Raw genomic sequence first — 21,860 nt, forward strand, 5'->3', positions numbered from 1 at the left:
TCATAATAACGTAACACAATCAGAGACTGGATATATCCCCCCCTCTCTCTGGTCGCTGAAATGGGGAATTGAAATTACAGGCCAAAAGTTGTATTAACAAGTAGGCTATTAAAAGTAAGCAAAGGACACCAAACCAACTGAGACCCGTCTGTCCGCCGTACGCACTGTACAACACACACACACTGTACAACACGCACCTACACACTGTACCACACACACCTACTACAGCTCGTAAAGCATAATCAGGCTACAGCCGTTGTGTATTTTATTATGTATTGTGAAGCACTAAATGGTCTTCTAAAAATATATCAACTAAAGCAAATAAAGAGAGTAGGCCTGTTATACTGAGTGATATATATTATACACACTGCTCTGCTTTCTGCACGGACCTCACAGCTGTTCTCTCTGGAAATATCGTGTCGCGATGAAAGCAGTTTCTAAAATAATATCCAGAGGATGCATGCAGAGCTGTCATTGGCTGAGATAAGTCCGGCCGTGCGTCACGCCTCCACCGTTCCCGGAAATGCATCCGTGGAGGACCCATCAGTGTCTCCTCGGTTAGAGCTCCCCCAGAGAGCCTCCTCGATGCTCGATCCTTATTTAGAGAAATGACATGTCCTTCAAAATGGCGCGCTGAAATTCATTACCGGGTCACTACCGGATGACCGAGGAGGGGAAATTTGAGTATTGAGAAACCTATTATGTGTCTAAATACAGACCACCAATACTGAACTCTGATCATAATGTTGTGAATATGATACCAGTGTATAAGACCAAACTGAAGGGAAGTCAACCAGAAAAGAAAGTAATAAGGACATGGGCAAATGAAAGTAGGGAACAGTTGAAAGCCTGTTTTGATTGGACAGATTGGGACATTTTTCAGGAAGGTTCACCAGATGAAATAACTACTGTTACCAAAGACTATTAGGGATGCTCTGATCGCCAATTTTGGGGCCGATCGCCGGAATCAGTATTGGCCGATACCGATCGCCGATCCGATCGAGTGGGCGGGGCCTAAATGGAAGATTTAAACATCACTTTAAATCTTCCATTTAAAGTGATGTTTAAAACTCAGTTAATGGGGCTCATTCACTGGAGCTTCCACAAACAACAATCAACTTAATCATTACATTCAAATGATGTACATTATTCAAGTTTACATTCGCTTTGGATAATAACTAGGGTTGCAAAGGGGCGGAACGTTTCCGGTAAATTTCCGGAAAGTTTCCATGGGAATTTAAGCTAGGGAATTTTGGAAATATTCGATGCAAAATTAAACAAAAAACATGACATTTCAACACATTTTTTTTTTTTTTAAAGTAGAACAGAACAAGTTTTAATTATTTTATTGAACAATTATTTGTTTCATTGAAGAACGAAAACAGGTGTAGGAGCCAATTAACATCTGTGGGTATAAAGGTAGGAACCCATGTTTGGTGGTGAGAGGTTCCGCCGGAAGGCCATACAGTTTTTGACCACAGACGGAGAACACACACACACGAAGCACACACACAAACACGGGATTACAAGCAAAGCAAAGGTATTGTGTAAACGGTAATATCGTGTGGTGAATATGGAAAGAAGCAAGTAAAATGGAAACCAGTAAAAGTGAAAATAAATGGACTGTTTCGAACTGGACACTTTGTTTCTGACCTTTATTCGGCAGCAAACTTGTGTGCGTCAATTACCCCCACAAAGCGGATCCTCAGAGGCCTAAAGCGTTGGCTTAGCCTCTACATATAGTCAAAAACTAGCCTTTTTTGGAGTTACACAAGACGACATTTTTCGTTGCGTTTATCGAACGCTGAGAGCGGCTGCTCACCTTCTACCGGACGCCGAGAGGAGGAAAACAACACGCCGGCTGCTCAGCTGTTATCAGCCACCTGACGCCGAGAGGAGGACGGCGACAACTCGTTTGCTCATCTGCTGAACAGGAAGGCAACAGGAGCAACGCGGTGAATGGTGCCGGGAAGCTTTTCGCCGTTTGTCACGGAACTACGTTCATCTAAGGAGGTGTTAGAGCCATTCTCTGTGTTGACAATGAGTGTATTAATTTAGATCTTAATATATTCTTTCCATTTATGTATTAGTACCGAATTCAATATTTGGAGAAAAACTTTGATTTACTGCGAGCCATCCCTGTTATATAAGGAAGGGGTGGGACTGAGCGTGAGGAGGAAATGGTCACCAGCAATGAACGGGGAATCGGAACAGTCTTTGACCTCACGTTACACAGATTATTTTGTTTATTTTGTTTGTTTAAATATATGGAAGCAAATAAATCGGCCAAGGAAGGCAAAGAAATCAGCGCTTACAGAGCTTTATTTGGATGGTTTTTAACGTGTGAGTCAAGAAGCGGATCCCTGTTGACGTGGCACAGTTTTAGATATCCCACAAGAATGGGCAACGACAGGAGGTACAGTTGGGCAAAAAAGTATTTAGTCAGCCACCAATTGTGCAAGTTCTCCCACTTAAAAAGATGAGGCCTGTAATTTTCATCCTAGATACACTTCAGCTATGAGAGACAGAATGAGAAGAAAAGAATCCAGAAAATCACATTGTAGGATTTTCAATGAATTAATTGGTAAATTCCTCGGTAAAATAAGTATTTGGTCACCTACAAACAAACAAGATTTCTGGCTCTCACAGACCTGTAACTTCTTCTTTAAGAGCCTCCTCTGTCCTCCACTTGTTAACTGTATTAATGGCACCGGTTTGAACTCGTTATCAGTATAAAAGACACCTGTCCACAACCTCAAACAGTCACACTCCAAACTCCACTATGGCCAAGACCAAAGAGCTGTCAAAGGACACCAGAAACAAAATTGTAGACCTGCACCAGGCTGGGAAGACTGAATCTGCAATAGGTAAGCAGCTTGGTGGGAAGAAATCAACTGTGGGAGCAATTATTAGAAAATGGAAGACATACAAGACCACTGATAATCTCCCTCGATCTGGGGCTCCACGCAAGATCTCACCCCGTGGGGTCAAAATTATCACAAGAACAGTGAGCAAAAATCCCCGAACCACACGGGGGGACCTAGTCAATGACCTGCTGAGAGCTGGGACCAAAGTAACAAAGGCTACCATCAGTAACACACTACGCCGCCAGGGACTCAAATCCTGCAGTGCCAGACGTGTCCCCCTGCTTAAGCCAGTACATGTCCAGGCCCGTCTGAAGTTTGCTAGAGAGCATTTAGATGATCCAGAAGAGGATTGGGAGAATGTCATATGGTCAGATGAAACCAAAATAGAACTTTTTGGTAAAAACTCAACAAGACGTGTTTGGAGGAGAAAGAATGCTGAGTTGCATCCAAAGAACACCTACTGTGAAACATGGGGGGGGGAAACATCATGCTTTGGGGCTGTGTTTCTGCAAAGGGACCAGGACGACTGATCCGTGTAAAGGAAAGAATGAATGGGGCCATGTATCGTGAGATTTTCAGTGACAACCTCCTTTCATCAGCAAGGTCATTGAAGATGAAACGTGGCTGGGTCTTTCAGCATTACAATGATCCCAAACACACCGCCCGGGCAACGAAGGAGTGGCTTCGTAAGAAGCATTTCAAGGTCCTGGAGTGGCCTAGCCAGTCTCCAGATCTCAACCCCATAGAAAATCTTTGGAGGGAGTTGAAAGTCCGTGTTGCCCAGCGACAGCCCCAAAACATCACTGCTCTAGAGGAGATCTGCATGGAGGAATGGGCCAAAATACCAGCAACAGTATGTGAAAACCTTGTGAAGACTTACAGAAAACGTTTGACCTCTGTCATTGCCAACAAAGGGTATATAACAAAGTATTGAGATGAACTTTTATTATTGACCAAATACTTATTTTCCACCATCATTTGCAAATAAATTCTTTAAAAATCAGACCGTGATTTTCTGGATTTCTTTTTCTCATTTTGTCTCTCATAGTTGAGGTATACCTAGGATGAAAATTACAGGCCTCTCATCTTTTTAAGTGGGAGAACTTGCAGAATTGGTGTCTGAGTAAATACTTTTTTGCCCCACTGTATGTGTAGCGTGCTACAACCGGTTTAAATGGCCATAGGAATTAAGTTGTGTGCACACATAAGGGCGTAATTCCAATGCATTGGTTGTGAAAGGGATGAACAATAAGCGCTTGCATTGTACTGATTGATTTGTGACAATCCGTTTGACTTTAAGACATTCAAATATGGAGGAGAGCGCTGCGGACGTACCAGCAGCTGACAGCGCGTCTCTGGCAAGCTGGATAGCTTGGCCAGCTGTAGTGATGCGCAAAGCACTAAGCGGGTAGTTAAACTCTCTGCCAAAGCACTTGCGGAAAAACTTGAGGTTGCAAAATGGCAGAAAGGCTAAGCTAAATAAAGCTAGCAAATTAAGAACAAATATAAAAGATTTGATGTTAAATGGTGAACATGCTAAGGTTCAAAATGCTCTTGATGGTTATATTGAATTGTGTGTTGAAGCCAGGTCTATGCAAGACACTTCAATGGGTTTATTGCCACATGATGAAAGGGAAAGACATGAAAAATGGTTTAAAGCCAAAATGATTTTCAATGATGAATGTATTGTCCAAATCAAGGTGTGGGTTGGTCAAACCAAAGGTACTGGTGATAATAATGATGAAATCAATCCTGATGACAGTGTTTCTAATGTTGGTAAATGTTCAAACAAAAGTGACAGCAGTACAAAGTCAAGTACAACTTCATCTGCACAAATTATAGCAGCAGAAAAGGCTGCAATTGTTGCTCGCTTGGCAGGTTTAACTGAGAGGCATGCACTGGAGGAACAGGAGCTACAATTAAAGCGGAGAAAGGAACAGCTTGATTTGGAAACTGAGCTAGCTGTATCTACTGCTAGGCTAGCAGTTCCACAGGGTTCACATTCACGACGTTCCTCTTTTGCACCAACAAATGGAATGAAACTGGCATCGTTAAACATACTTAACCCCCTGGCAAAGGAGTATGATTCCACATCAAGGAAAATATCCTCCAGCAAACCAACAAAGATGGACATGGAAGCAAGCTGAAAGGCAGTTTGCATTTAAGGAAGATGCTTATGTACAAAATAAAATATCTGGGAACATCACATGGGTTGACAACTGGTGAATCAACTGCATGGGAAAGTCAACAGGAAAATCACCATCAGCAAATCAGAGAATTCCACCTGAAGGTTTATTCACGATAATGCAAAAGCAAAATGAAATAACAGCTGCACTGGTTCACCAGCAACGTTTACTGTCTCTACCAAGAGACATTCCTATATTTGATGGAGACCTGTTTCAGTAAAAGGCTTTCATTAAAGCATTTGAACAAGGAGTGGAAAACAAAGCCAGCAAAGCTGCTTGTACTATTTAGAACAGATCACAAAAGGACAGCCACAGGAACTGGTTCGTAGCTGCCAGCACATGGCTCCAGAACGTGGCTACATTGTGGCAAAGGGTCTTTTGCAAGAACATTTTGGGAATGAGTACAAGATCGCTGCTGCTTACATAGTCAAGGCTTTAGCTTGGCCAACAATAACAGAGGCAGAAGACATTAAAGCACTACAAGCCTATGCTTTTTTTCTGCGTGGATGTGCTAATGTGAGGGAAGAACATCAGTACATGCAGGAGTTGGATATGCCCTCCAATATGAAAATGGTTGTCTTCAAGTTGCCATACAAACTAAGGGAACAATGGAGAAACAAAGCTCATAACATCATGGAAGCCTCAAACAACAGAGCTCAATTCATAGACTTGGTCAAATTCATTGAGACACATGTACGAGTCCTTTCTGATCCGATCTTTGGAGACATCGAGGATTCAGGACATAAACCAGTTGCTATAAAAATCTTCCAACATGTTTCAGCCACAATCAAAGAACAGAATGAAAGGAAGTAGTTTTGCCGCTACAGTATTCCCAATGAGTGAAGTCGGAATTAAAATGACAAATAACTAGGGGTGTAACGGTTCACAGAAGTCACGGTTCGGTTCATACCCCGGTTTGGGGCTCACGGTTCGGTACGGTTTCGGTACAACAAGGAAAAGCAAAACATTTTTTATTTTTGCTGTTATTTATTTTTAACAGTAGTGCAAGTTTTGGTATGAAAATAAGGAACTCTAACATTTGGAATCATTAACTGTACTACACAGTTAAAAACAAACCACAAACAGTAACACACACACTCAGATGGTCATATTATTTATAATGAAAGCGTTTCAATCAAAATCAATAAAAGGCAATACAGAACTGTATAACATCTCCTGATGTCAAAATATAAAAATAAATACAATGATAAATATAAAACTAAATAAAATCTGTAACTTTAGGGGCAATGACTAACATGTGTAATTAACTTGTGAGTGTGTGAGGCCATTATGCCTAACTAAAGGTACTCAAGCTTTACTCTATTTTCAAGTTTTTCTTCAAAAATATGAGTTTGTCTACGTTGTCAGTAGTGAGAGCAGATCTGTTGGCGGTAACTATGTCACCTGCCGTCGAGAACACCCTCTCCCTGGGGACTGAGACTGACTCGGAGGTGATTGAGCATGTTTGACGTGTTACCATTAGCATACCGCACCGCTGTCGAACAACGCCGACACACCGTCCTCGTCCGATCCACCACTCGCACCCCATCATTGTTGTAGTCCACAGGGAACCCGAAATGTTCCCACACAGCTGATTTAAAAGAAGCAGGTGGGTTCTAGCTCCTGTGTGTTGTGTGAACTCGCCAATCGCCATAGCTGCTAACTTTTCTTCTTCATGTATTGTGTTCGTTTTGTTGTGTTTTGTTCTTCATTTGTCATTTACGGGCGGCTGGCTTTTAGGCGCAATACCGCCCCCTGGATTATATATAGTGTATTACTGCCTTGAGTGACAGACTTTTTTCCCACTCGTAAAAAAAGGCGTATTTGCCGTGTGACTGCATGTGCCGAACCGTGACGTCCGAACCGTGACGGTACGGGACGAATACGGATACCGTTACACCCCTACAAATAACTCAAAACCACAGGAGAGCTTGGTGTGTCATTGTTGTGATCACAACACTCACGTTTTGGACAGATGTAAGCAGTTCAGCAAAAGGAAGCACTGAGACAAAATTCAATTTCTAAAAGGAGAAAGGAATTTGCTTTGGATGATTGTGTATTGGACACATAAGCCGGGAATGTAAACAACGCTTGATCTGTGAGGTTTGTGATAAGCAACATCCTACTGCGCTCCACATAAATACATCTAATGTGGAATTGGGACAAACCGCTAAATCACAAACCCCCCCCTCAGACATGTGGACGTACAGTGGCCGGAAATGATGGCTGCATTCTTTCAATGATTCCAGTGCAGGTCAAGTCCACAAAGGGAAGTGAGATTATACAGACCTATGTATTTTTAGATCCGGGAAGCACAGCCACATTCTGCTCAGAAGATCTCATGCACAGATTAAACATCACAGGAAAAAGAAATAATTTTCTTTTGAAGACTATGGGACAGAAAAAGGTCGTTCCAGCTTACTCCTTATTTGGGATGGAGGTATCTGGTCTTGAGGAAAATAACTTTTATCCTCTTCCAGAAGTCCTCACACAGAACCAAATGCCAGTAACCAAAGAAAACATTGCTACAGACGCAGATGTGAAGAGGTGGAATCATTTGTCAAAAGCTCATATCCCCAGCATAAATGCCAATGTTGACATGTTGATTGGAACCAACGCTCCCAAGATATTGGAACCTTGGGAAATTGTCAACAGTTGTGGAAATGGCCCATACGCTATAAGAACAGTGTTGGGATGGGTCATCAATGTTCCTTTACATGGAAGCAGCAATGGCAGCGATGTTGACATGGAGCTTTCTTCTGTTGTGGTGAATAGGATTTCTATTTCCAAATTGGAGCTCATGCTTAGCAGTCAGTATAATCATGCCTTTAATGAAAAGCCCTCAGAGGAAAAAGAGATGTCAAGGGAAGACCAAACATTTATGGAAATCATGAATACATCTGCAACACTACAGGACAACAGGTACAGCCTGAAGTTGCCCCTTAAGACACCTGACGTCCTTCTTCCAAACAACTTTGTAGTGGCAAAGCAAAGGCTACTTGGATTGAGGAAAAGATTTGTGAGTAACCCAATGTTGCACAAGGAATATGCCAGCTTTCTGAATGGAGTGATTGAAAAGGGTTATGCTGAACAGGTACCAACACAGCAGCACTGTGGCAGTGGGAAATTATGGTACATCCCACACCACAGTATTTACCATCCACGAAAAGGTTTTCTCCGAGTTGTGTTTGATTGTGGTGCCACATTTAAAAAGGAACATCATTAAACGATGTACCAAGGTCCCAATCTCATCAGTTCACTGCTTGGAGTTCTCACTCGTTTCAGGCAGGAACCTGTGGCATTCATGGGCGACATCCGGGCTATGTTTCACCAGGTCAAAGTCACAGAAGAAGACCGAGATTTCCTTCGTTTTCTCTGGTGGCCAGAGGGAGACTTCACCAGAGAGATCCAGGAATACAGAATGACGGTGCATCTGTTTGGGGCTGTCTCTTCTCCCAGTTGCGCTAGCTATGCGCTAAGGAAAACTGCTGACGACAACAAGTCTGGCTTTTCTGCTGAGACTGTTGAAGCGGTTAAGCGAAATTTCTATGTGGATGACTGTTTGATGGGTTTGGGCTCAGAGAAGGCAGCAATACAAATGGTTGAAGATCTTAATGCTCTCTGTAAAAGAGGAGGTTGTTGTGCTGGAAAAATGGATCAGCAATAGTCGGGTAGTTTTGCAGACAATCGCAGAAGAGCAGAAGGCTAAAGAGCTAAAGGACCTGGATCTGGATAGAGACAATCTTCCTCTTGAGAGCTTTGGGACTACTCTGGTGCGTCGAGTCAGATTCCTTTAAGTTTAAGATGGAAGTGAAACAGCAGGCTCTAACCAGACGTGGCATGCTATCCACAACAAGCTCGGTGTATGATCCTTTGGGTATTTTGGCACCAGTCACTTTGCCAGCCAAGATAATGCAACAAGAGCTTTGGATGGGATGATGCCATGCCATCAGATATCGTACAACAGTGGAGACGGTGGTTGGAGGACATTAAGTTGTTGGCATCACTCAAAGTGGACAGATGTATGAAGCCAAAGGACTTCGGTGAACCCATACACTCTCAACTACATCACTTTGCTGATGCCAGTGAAAATGGCTACGGGACTGTAACTTACATCAGGCTTCTGAACTGCAAAGGCGATGTTCATGTTGCTTTCCTATTAGGAAAGGCTAGATTTACACCCATACAAATGGTGACCATTCCACGACTGGAACTAACAGCTGCTGTTCTGGCTGCCAGAGTGGATATGATGTTAAAATCAGAGCTTCAACTTCATTTGGATGTGTCTGTGTTTTGGACAGACAGTACTTCAGTTCTGAAGTACATTAACAACGAGGACAAGCGTTTCCACACATTTGTGGCAAATAGGATCACAACCATAAGAGAGGTTTCAAGACCATGTCAATGGAAGCATGGAGGAACCAAAGACAACCCAGCTGATGCTGCATCCAGAGGAATGAAGATCCCTGACTTTCTGAAGAGCCGCAGTTGGTTTGAGGGTCCCATGTTTCTTGTCAAATCTGAAGAGGAATGGCCTATATATTATGGCGGTGATGTCATGTTGGATTTGGTTGACCCAGAAGTCAGAAAAGATACCTCAGTTAATATCTTAGTCAATGAATCACTTGATGCAACAGACCAGCTCATGACTTACATCTCAGACTGGAAAAGGCTCAAAGTGTCGGTGGCCTGGTTTCGCAGGCTGAAGACAATTCTGTTGGAGTTGAGTCGTAAAAGAAAGGATTTGAATCCCTCTGCACAAGCTGGTCAAGTGAAAAGACTGAAACCCAAAGTCAACCCGGAGAGTCACATCTTGACACCTAAAAATCTCTTGGAAGCTGAGTTGGCTATAATACGCTACGGTCAGCAGCATAGGTTTAAGGATGAAATCACTTCTTTAACATCTGAAACAGGAACAGTGAGAAGACACAGTTCCATCTACAAGCTGGATCCGATTCTGGAAGATGGACTACTAAGTATTGGAGGTTTTTCCTGACAAAGGAGGACTGGTACGCTAAAGCTACAGACCAAGACCAACATTATTGTGCGACCTATTACTAAACTATGTTTAGTACAGGAAGTGTAGGATGTGCATTTCTATGTATTGAAAAATGATTTTCACATTTGGCTCCTTAATTGTTTTCAATTGATACCTGTACTATCAATTAGGGGCCGGTGTGTAGGAGCCAATTAACATCTGTGGGTATAAAGGTAGGAACCCATGTTTGGTGGTGAGAGGTTCCGCCGGAAGGCCATATAGTTTTTGACCACACACGGAGAACACACACACGGAGCACACACGCAAACACGGGATTACAAGCAAAGCAAAGGTATTGTGTAAACGGTAATATCGTGTGGTGAATATGGAAAGAAGCAAGTAAAATGGAAACCAGTAAAAGTGAAAATAAATGGACTGTTTCGAACTGGAAACTTTGTTTCTGACCTTTATTCGGCAGCAAACTTGTGTGCGTCAATTACCCCCACAAAGCGGATCCTCAGAGGCCTAAAGCGTTGGCTTAGCCTCTACAACAGGAATGTTGAGTTAAATATTACTCATCTTTGCATGTGATGGAGGAACGCACAGTGCCTGTAGGGGGTGTGGTCCCAATAGCCATGCAGTGAGCAGTGTGCTATGGCATGGATATCCAAGTGTACTTGAACGTCATCTGTTTGTTTTAGTCAAGATTATGCAAAAATATACTTTCCCCAACTATATTTAAGTTCCCTAAGAAGAGCCAACCATCAATTTAGAAAATTCCCAGTTTATTCCCATAAATTCCCATGGAAAGTTTCCATCTTTGAAAATTCCCGGAATTTTGCAACCCTAATAATAACACGGGAGAACTTAGCGGAAGCGCTCTCTTTTCCTCTCTCCCTCTTACCTGGACGGCCCAAGTAAAGTCTATGTGTGGGAAACCCCGGACTTGAATTTTGCCGTCCCTTATAGATACTATCTCTTAACGTATTAGTGATGGGAATCCCGGCTGTTTTTAGTGAGTCGGATCATTTGGCTCGGCTCACTAAGAAGAGCCGGCTCTTTCGGCTCCCAAACGGATCTTCACGTTACCACAGTTTACCAGAACCTCAGTTTCGCCGCTGCGAGGCTCCGGCGCTCGCAGTTCACGCGCGTGCTCCACTAGCACAGGAACACGCTTTGCTGGCGGTGAAAAGAATCCCACCAGACTCCTTTGCCCCTCCAACAGAGGGATGTCCTTGTCCTTTTTCGTCGCTTCAAGCGATAAAAACTCTTTTGGACGCCCTCGGCTCGAGTTCAGGGCGTTCCGAGCTGAATAAGGGCGTCAAATGACGGCAAGACGCCCGCCTGGCGGAAACGCTGGAATTAGAAATATATTGTGAGGAAGTGCACACTGACCTGAGCTCCAGGGGTCTCTTTGTTCTCCTCCATGCTGCTCTCAGTTCTCCTTCTCCGGATGGGTCTCTGAAATAATCAACACAACTACAGCTGACACAAAACAAGACAACTCAATACAACAGACAGACACAACAAAACTAATCTACAGCTACTTCGTAGGTTCATAGCAGAGGTGAGAAGTAACTAAGTACATTTACTCAAGTACTGTACTTAAGTACTATTTAGAGGTACTTTTACTTTACTTGAATATTTCCATGTAATGCTACTTTGTCTGCGACAATAGGAGACAGTAATAAAGCTGCTTCACTGAAGAGGAGAAACTCACAGCAACAGGACTCTGTAAGTCAGGAGGAGACTAGAAACAACAAGTCAATAAACTGAGGAGTCATCCTGTAACATAAAGGAGTTACCACACCCACACACACACACACACACACACACACACACACACACACACACACACACACACACACACACACACACACACACACACACACACACACACACACACACACACACACACACACACACACACACACACACACACACACACACACACACACACACACACACACACACACACACACACACACACACACACACACACACACACACACACACACACACACACACACACACACACACACACACACACACACACACACACACACACACACCTTCTTTTAAGCTGGAAACACTGAGAAGACCACAGAGCTGCTTCAGGTCCTCTCTGGGGACACTGGGTCCTGATGAAGACCACAGAGCTGCTTCAGGTCCTCTCTGGGAACACTGGGTCCTGATGAAGACCACAGAGCTGCTTCAGGTCCTCTCTGGGGACACTGGGTCCTGATGAAGACCACAGAGCTGCTTCAGATCCTCTCTGGAGACACTGGGTCCTGATGAAGACCACAGAGCTGCTTCAGGTCCTCTCTGGGGACACTGGGTCCTGATGAAGACCACAGAGCTGCTTCAGGTCCTCTCTGGGGACACTGGGTCCTGATGAAGACCACAGAGCTGTTTCAGGTCCTCTATGGGGACACTGGGTCCTGATGAAGACCACAGAGCTGCTTCAGGTCCTCTCTGGGGACACTGGGTCCTGATGAAGACCACAGAGCTGCTTCAGGTGGGAAACTGTCAGGAGTGAAGAGGAGGAATTCAAAAAGTTTATTCAATGATATTTTCCATTTCTAGATGCTTATATTTAGTGTTTTATTACATCATGTGCAGTGCCTTGTCTCATCTATGCTGCTGAGACGTAAACATGTTCCAAATTGATCCATTTAGTAAATGTGATGTTAAGCAGAGGAGAAAATGATAGAAAAGGTCAGATAGTTATTAACATTACATGCAAATGACTTTAACCATTACGATAACAAGTTTGTTTTCTGTATAAATTATTATTAATACAATACAAATATTTAGATATAATTCATCATAATCTGTGTCGCAACTTACATTCTAACTTACAGTTTGTTCACTTTTATTTGATTAAAATGACTTTATTCACATAGAAAGTGACATTAACGGTTGTTTGAACCACGGTTATAACGCTATCTGTGTCATTAACTATCACTAAGTTAACACAGAAAGCAAACATTAGCAAGTAAGACTGTTTAATGTACTCCATGTATACAGTATTTTCTGTATATTGTGTATTCTTTAGATACTCTAGTGATATGTGTCCCGTGTGTAAACTTGCTGCTAATGCTTCATTTTTATTATATCTTATTGTATCTTTTAAATATGCTTAACTTGCGTAATGCCTGAAAACACTTCTGCTGTGACACAATCATTTCTAAGTTTAAGGTAAATAATTATTTTAATAAAGTATATGTATTTATCTAATGAGCTAAACCGTCGCTTAGCTTAGCGTTAGCTGCTAACTGAAGAACCCCATTCATTTCAATGGGAAAAATGCTATATATTGAAAACTTCAATGGGAAAAATAAGCATATATTTAAAACTATATCTATGGTAAAGAGCACCAACACAACAACTCAAACTGTCTTAAAGACAACTGGTGTAATAAATAACTAAAATAAAGTCAGCTTAGCATTACAAATCAACTGTTACTCACCCAGAGCCGAACTGGAATAATAACTGTAGCTGTTAGCCGTTAGCTTTAAGACTTTAGCTGTTCACCGATAGCTTTTAGACGTTGCGTGTTAGACTTTAGCTTTTAGACTGTAGCTGTTAGCCGTTAGCTTTAAGACTTTAGCTGTTAGCCAATAGCTTTTAGCCTTTATTTAAAGATAATTTGAGACTATTTTTGGCGCACATTTTAAAGTTTTTTTGTGAGTTTCTTTCTTCCAATATTACAGCTGTGTTAAAAAAGATTACTTCTGATTCGTGATTAACTGTAAACTAAGCTAACAGGTGTAAATACACTTAATGAAACCTCCGCGTGTGTTTAATCCACTCACCACCTCTTCTTCTTTTTCTTCTTCTCTCGGTTTATTCTTCTTCTCTTGCTTTTCTTCTTCTTCTCTTGCTATTTAGCGGATTGCAAACACCTTAAAAGGTGCATACCGCCACCTACTGTCCATGAGTATGTATCATCAAATCATTCCAACTCTTTAACTTATGCTCTAATCAAAATAAAATTAAAATAAATCAATAAATCAATACAACCATGAAATAAATAAAACAAAAAACAAATCTATGTTCTTTCCTGACCGAATGTTAAATTATTTTTCCTACCCCAGTTTCACTCAAGAATTGAAACAGTGCCTTTCTGGTAGCTCTTACTCCCTCTCCTTTTGTTCCCAAAACACCAACCACACTCCACTCCCTCTCTGCCTCTAAAACTTCATCCTTTAGTTTTTCTCTTTCAGCTTTATAGATGTCACAGTGTAACAAGATATGTTCTACATCTTCTTTTACTGCACAGTTCCCACACTTGTTACTGTCACTTTCCCCCATGACATACAGCGTACCATTCAAAGCCGTGTGATTTATTCTGAGTCTAGTCATCATGATTTCCTCCCTTCTATTTCTTTCTTTATGAATATTAATTGTAATTGTCTTTTGTACTTTATGATAGTCCTTGCCTTTCTGGTCTTTCTTTCTGCCAGATCTCCATCCCTTTCTTCTTAATTACTGCTTTTCCTTCTCCTTCTCCAAGTTGAACTGGTAATGTTATTTGCTTTTGTTGTGCACTTTTTAGTAATTTATCAGCACACTTGTTCCCTTTCACCCCCTCATGCACACTCGTTCCCTTTCCCCCCCTCATGAGCAGGCACCCAGCAGAACTGCAGATCTATGCCGCTTCTGTGCAGTCTTAACAGGCTCTGATTCAGTTCTATGAGAATGTCTTCCCTAGTTGTTGTTGTTGATTGTATGCTTTGTAATATGGACAATGAATCTGTGCATATCACCACCCTATCTGGTCTGACCTCTTCAACCCACTGCAATCCTATTATTACAGCAAGCATTTCTGCTGTATACACTGATAATTGATCAGACGTTCTTTTTAAAATAGATATTTTAAAGTCTGGGATGTACAGGACTGTCTCAGAAAATTAGAATATTGTGATAAAGTTCTTTATTTTCTGTAATGCAATTAAAAAAACAAAAATGTCATACATTCTGGATTCATTACAAATCAACTGAAATATTGCAAGCCTTTTATTATTTTAATATTGCTGATTATGGCATACAGCTTAAGAAAACTCAAATATCCTATCTCTAAATATTAGAATATCATGAAAAAGTATACTAGTAGGGTGTTCAACGAATCACTTGAATCGTCTAATTAACTCGAAACACCTGCAAGGGTTTCCTGAGCCTTGAAAAACACTCAGCTTGGTTCAGTAAACTAAATCACAAGTATGGGGAAGACTGCTGATCTGACTGCTGTCCAGAGGACCGTCATTGACACCCTCCATCAGGAGGGTAAGACACAAAAAGAAATTTCTCAAAGAGCAAGCTGTTCACAGAGTGCAGTTTCAAAGCACATCCACAAAAAGTCTGTTGGAAGGGGGAAATGTGGCAGGAAACGCTGCACAACCAAGAGAGATGACCGCAGCCTTAACAGCATTGTGAAGAAGAGTCGCTTCCAGAATTTGGGGGAGCTTCAAAGACAGTGGACTGAAGCTGGAGTCCAGGTATCAAAAGTCACTGTTCACAGACGTGTCCGGAAATGGGCTACAATAGCCGTATTCCCATGGTCAAGCCACTTCTGAACTCAAGACAACGGAAGAGGCGTCTGACTTGGGCTAAGGAAAAGAAGCACTGGACAGTTGCACAGTGGTCCAAAGTCCTCTTTTCAGACGAAAGCAAGTTTTGTATTTCATTTGGAAGTCAAGGCGCCAGAGTCTGGAGAAAGGCTGGAGAGGAGCAAAATCCAAGTTGCTTGAAATCCAGTGTGAAGTTCCCACAGTCAGCGATGGTTTGGGGAGCCATGTCAGCTGCTGGTGTTGGTCCACTGTGTTTCATCAAGCCCAGAGTAAATGCAGCTGTGTACCAAGAGATTTTAGAGCACTACATGCTTCCGTCTGCTGAAAAGCTCTATGGAGATGAGGAATTCATTTTCCAGCATGATCTGGCACCTGCCCACAGTGGCAAAACCACCAGTAACTGGTGTACTGACCATGGCATTACTGTCCTCGATTGGCCTGCAAATTCCCCTGACCTGAACCCCATAGAGAATATGTGGGGTATTGTGAAGAAGAAGCTGAAAGACACCAGACCCAACAATGCTAATGAGCTAAAGGCCGCTATTGAAGCATCCTGGGCATCCATAACACCTCAGCAATGCCACAGGCTGATTGCCTCCATGCCACGCCGCATTGATGCAGTAATCCGTGCAAAAGGATTCCCAACCAAGTACTGAGTGCATTAATGGACATTTTCAAATGTTTGATTGTGTTTTGCTGTTATAAATCTTTTTTTTTTACTTGGTCTGAGGAACTATTCTAATTTTTTGAGATAGGATTTTTGAGTTTTCTTAAGCTGTATGCCATAATCAGCAATATTAAAATAATAAAAGGCTTGCAATATTTCAGTTGATTTGTAATGAATCCAGAATGTATGACATTTTTGTTTTTTTAATTGCATTACAGAAAATAAAGAACTTTATCACAATATTCTAATTTTCTGAGACAGTCCTGTATATGCCAACTCCAACACGCTCTTCCTTGTTCTTAGAACCATCTGTATACATTTGTAGGTAATTGTAGTACTTTTCGTTCAGATACTCGTTTTAATTCCCACTTCATTTATTTGCCACTCTTTTTTCCTTTCTACAATACTCATATCTATTTTAGCTTCTGGGAACAGCCATGGGGGAACACTGCTAAATGAGGTTGCTTTGGCAAACGTGATATTCTCCACTCCATATGCCCTCGTTCTTTCCTTACTCATCCAGCCAAACCCACGTCCCTGTAATTTTGCATATTCCCAGCAATCCTGTAATATTCTGTTTGAAATATTTTCTTCTCCACTTCCTTGTAGCCTGACCCAGTATGACAGAGCAAGTCTCTCTCTTCTGATCTCCAGAGGCATCTCTCGTGCTTCTATCAGAACTGCATTGATAGGGGATGACTTTATCGCTCCAATACACAGCCGATAACGAAAATAGGAAACAGTTGGCCGAAAACCGAATGCCGAAAATGATTAATAGAAATATATATAATGTATACATTTTTTACCAATGTTTTTCAGCTACCTGATTATGGAAAAAGACATGATTATGGAAAACTTAACTTAAATAATAATCACTATTATGGGTCCATAAAACATTTATTCAGCACTTTTGAATGCATACAGTACATTAATTCCAAGTCAAGTGCATTTTATTTTCTCTGTAGGATAACTACAACAAAGTGCATTCAGAACAAAGCCAAGGTGCTTTAAAACTGCATAAACATCTAGGCCAGTAGGCCTACAACAAAATAGTGTAAATAAAGACTAACAGCCAGGCCTTCAACAACAACAAATGCACCGATAAGTTTGGTAACCTAACGTGTTGTTGTGATGACGTAATCAAAACGCGGCGACAAGCACGGCGCGCGACCATGCTCGCGGCTGGCTCACAGCCAACAGGCTTGTTTGAGACAAGCGAGACCTGCGCAGACCTGCGCAATTTCGATCAACGTCTTGTTCGTACGTTGCATGATGGTTAGTCATTTTGTCCGACTTGCTCTGGAGGCTCGCTCACATGAGACGTTGAAATCTCGCGGGACAAAGACGCCCGAAGCCTTGAGAGCGAGGCGCGGCGAGGCGGCGCAGTTCCTCTCCACGGGCTGCGGAAGCAAAATGCTTGATGGGAAAGGACTCGCTGGTATCTCCAGCTGAGCGCTCATTGGTGGGTTTTACCCCGTGCTGCTGATGAAGCTCTCAATCAATCAATCAATCAATCAATCAATGTTTATTTATATAGCCCAATATCACAAATGTTACATTTGTCTCAGTGGACTTTTACATTACATTGCATTTAGCTGACGCTTTTATCCAAAGCGACTTACAATAAGTGCATTCGACCAGGAAGATACAACCTTTAAGAAAACAGAATCATATAAGTCCATCAGGTTTCATAGAGCCAAACATTTCAAGTGCTACTCAACTGGCATTTAGAAAGCCAGCCCTTTATTAGTATATAAGTGCTTTGTTAGTAATTCTATCGCTCGAAGTGGAGTCTAAAGAGATGAGTTTTCAGTTTGCGTCGGAAGATGTGTAAGCTATCTGCTGTCCTGATTTCAATGGGGAGCTCATTCCACCATTTTGGAGCCAGGATAGCAAACCCACGTGTTTTTGCTGACGGGAACTTGGGTCCCCCTCGCAGTGCGGGTGCAGCGAGCTGTTTGGCTGATGCAGAGCGGAGTGCACGTGCTGGGGTGTACGGTTTAACCATGTCCTGGATGTAGGAAGGGCCAGATCCATTCACAGCATGGTACGCAAGTACCAGTGTCTTGAAGTGGATTCTAGCAGTTACTGGAAGCCAGTGAAGGGAGCGGAGGAGCGGTGTGGTGTGGGAGAATTTGGGAAGGTTGAAGACCAGACGAGCCGCTGCCCTGACTTCACAGTTTGTACAGAATATCAGTATGACAATACGACACCCTCTGTCCTTAGACCCTCTGTCCTCAGACCCTCTGTCCTTAGACCCTCACATCGTACAAGGAAACACTTCCAGAGAAAAACCCACAGTTTAAAGGGAAAAATGGGAGAAACCTCAGGGAGAGCAACAGAGGAGGGATCCCTCTCCCAGGACGGACAGACGTGCAATAGATGCCGTGTATAAATTGAAAAGATAATACATTTGCAACATAGGTAGTCCAAAGTTTTTGAAATGCATGTGTGTATAATAAGAAGATGAATCCACGAGGATATCCATCCAGGACTTATGATCCAGGACCACAGCCACGACTCAAGATCCAGGACTCGCAATCCATGACACAGGACCGCAGGATCATCCATGACTCCGGATCCCGGCGTATATAGACACCAAAAAGAAAGACATTTGGGGAAGCTGGGTTAATCGGAACATGAGAGTACACAGGTATAGACAGAGAGAAGGAAGAAGTAAGATGTCCCCCGACAAACTAAGCCTATATCAGCAAAACTAGGGGCTGAATCTAATCAGCCCTAACTATAAGCTTTATCAAAAAGGAAGGTCTTAAGCGCACTCTTAAAAACGGATAGGGTGTCTGCCGTCCGAACACAAACTGGAAGCTGATTCCACAAAAGTGGAGCTTGATAAGAAAAGGCTCTGGCTCCCATTGTACTTTTAGAGACTCTAGGAACAACCAACAACCCTGCATTCTTGGAACGCAATGCCCTAGTAGGACAATAGGGTATAATGAGTTATTTAAGGTAAGATGGCGCCTGCCCATTAAGGGCTTTGTAGGCGAGAAGAAGAATTTTAAATTCTATCCTGTGTTCTATAGGGAGCCAGTGTAAGGCAGCCAGAACAGGAGTAATGTGGTCCCTTTTCCTAACTCTGGTTCGTACACGAGCTGCAGCATTTTGAATCAGCTGAAGCGACTTGACTGACTTCTTGGTACACCCTGATAATAAGGAGTTACAATAATCCAGCCTTGAAGTAACAAATGAATGGACTAGTTTCTCTGCATCGTTTTGAGGCAAGATATGCCTGATTTTTGCAATGTTACGTAGATGGAAGTAGGCGGTCCTTGAAATTGATTTTATGTGGGTGTTAAAGGATAAATCCTGATCAAATATAACACCAAGATTCCTTACAGTCTCACTGGAGGCCAAATTAATGCCATCCATAGTTAATATATCTTTAGATAATTTGTTTCGTAAATTCTTCGGGCCAAGTACAATAACTTCAGTTTTGGTCGTGTTTAACATCAAAAAATGTAAGGTCATCCACGTTTTTAAGTCCTTGAGGCAGTCTTGAATTTTATTTAGATGATTAATTTCATCAGGCTTGATTGATAAATATAGTTGAGTATCATCCGCATAACAATGAAAGTTTACAGAATGATTCCTTATAATATTGCCTAACGGAAGCATATATAGGGTGAACAAAATAGGTCCAAGCACTGAGCCCTGTGGCACTCCATGGCTAACTTTGGTTTGCATGGAAGATTCATCGTTGACACGTACAAACTGAGAGCGTTCAGATAGATAGGACCTAAACCAGCCTAAAGCAGTTCCCTGTATGCCAACTAAGTGCTCTAGTCTTTGCAATAGGATATCATGGTCGATAGTATCAAATGCAGCACTAAGATCGAGCAAGACAAGAATAGAGACAAGTCCCTTGTCAGAGGCTATTAGAATGTCATTTGTGACTTTAACCAGAGCTGTCTCTGTGCTATGTTGTGTTCTAAAGCCAGACTGAAAATCTTCAAATAAATCATAGTTTTTTAAGTAATCACACAGCTGCTTTGAGACTGCTTTCTCAAGAATCTTTGAGAGGAACGGAAGATTAGAAATAGGTCTATAGTTGGCTAAAACCTCTGGATCGAGGTTGTGCTTTTTAAGAAGCGGTTTTATCACTGCTACTTTGAATGATTGTGGAACATAGCCTGATAATAAAGACATATTCATAATATTTAATAAAGAAGTGCTAATTAATGGAAAAACTTTTTTTAACAGCTTAGTTGGAATCGGGTCTAAGATACACATTGATGGTTTAGAAGAGAGAATCATTGAATTTAATTGTTCAAGGTTTATGGCTGAAAAGCATTCTAGTTTACTATCTAGTGTAATATTAGAACTTACGTTTCTGGGAGCTGTTGATAACACTATACTGGTCAAAGGCAAGAGGTCATTGATTTTGTTTCTAAGAGTAACAATTTTATCGTTAAAAAAGCACATAAAATCATTGCTACTGAGTGCTATGGGGATAGAAGGCTCAGTCGAGCTGTGGCTCTCTGTCAGCCTGGCTACAGTGCTGAAAAGAAATCTTGCATTATTCTTATTCTCATCTATTAATGAAGAGTAGTAGGCTGCTCTCGCTTTACGCAGTGCTTTCTTATATTCATTGAGAGTAATATGCCAAATTAAACGAGATTCTTCAAGTTTAGTGGAACGCCATATCCTTTCAAGTTGTCTCGACTTTTGCTTTATTTTGCGGGTTTCGGCATTATGCCATGGAGCTAATCTATGTTGTTTTATTTTCTTCTTTTTCAAAGGAGCAACAGAGTCTAATTTTATTCGCAGCGCATCTGTAGCACTATCAACAACATGATCAATTTGGGGTGGTGTACATTTTGTATAAGTTTCCTCCCCTACATGCAGACATGCTATCGAGTTAAGTATTGGTGGAATCTCTTCCTTAAATTTGGCTATAGCACTAACAGATAGGTTTCTGCTGCAGGAGCTTTTGGCTAATGCTTCGTAGTCTAGTAACAGTACTTCAAAAGTTACTAAGAAATGGTCGGATAAAGCAGGATTATGCGGTTCGACTAATAGTTGCTCAATTTCAATACCATAAGTCAGAACAAGGTCAAGAGTGTGATTATAGCAGTGGGTTGGTTTATTTACACTCTGAAAGAAACCAACAGAATCTAATATAGAGTTAAATACAACAGTAAGGCTATTTTTATCATCGTCAACATGAATATTAAAGTCACCTACGATAATTACTTTATCTGTTTTAAGTACCAAAGCTGATAAAAACTCAGACAATTCTGATAAGAATTCTGAATAAGGACCTGGTGCACGGTACACTGTAACAAATAAAATTGGCTGCAAAGTTTTCCAGGTCGGATGCGTAAGACTGAAAATGAGGCTTTCAAAGGAGGTATAATTTAATTTTTGTTTAGTATTGATAAGTAAACTTGAGTCAAAGATTGCTGCAACTCCACCTCCTCGGCCCGTGCCTCGGGCAATATGAGTATTGATATGGCTGGGTGGAGTGGCCTCATTTATGCTGACATATTCTTCATGTCTCAACCAAGTTTCAGTGAAACAGCATATATCAATATTATAATCTGATATTAAATCATTTACCAATATTGCTTT

General features: G+C 41.7%; 1 protein-coding gene across 6 annotated transcripts in view; it reads right to left on the bottom strand.

Moving 5' to 3' along the window:
- LOC307032710 (general transcription factor II-I repeat domain-containing protein 2-like) overlaps positions 1-21,860 on the bottom strand; it is a 56,679-nt gene that overhangs the window by 29,039 nt on the left and 5,780 nt on the right. For 2 of the 6 annotated variants that reach the window (XM_079670879.1, XM_079670878.1), the window contains exons 1-2: positions 12,104-12,284; positions 11,427-11,492 (exon numbers count right to left, since the gene is read on the bottom strand). The exons of 1 other annotated variant lie outside the window; for it this stretch is intronic. Coding sequence is in view for 2 of the 5 variants with exons in the window: in XM_079670880.1 (XP_079527006.1) it covers positions 11,427-11,459 (33 nt within the window). In the remaining 3 variants the exon portion in view is untranslated. Of the gene's footprint in view, positions 1-11,426; positions 11,710-12,103; positions 12,285-21,860 lie in introns of those variants that run through there. 3 more of the 6 variants (XM_079670880.1, XM_079670876.1, XM_079670875.1) reach the window with 3 other exon arrangements.

Source organism: Notothenia rossii (genome assembly GCF_949606895.1).
Source record: "Notothenia rossii genome assembly, chromosome: 3".
NCBI classification, from domain to species: domain Eukaryota; kingdom Metazoa; phylum Chordata; class Actinopteri; order Perciformes; family Nototheniidae; genus Notothenia; species Notothenia rossii.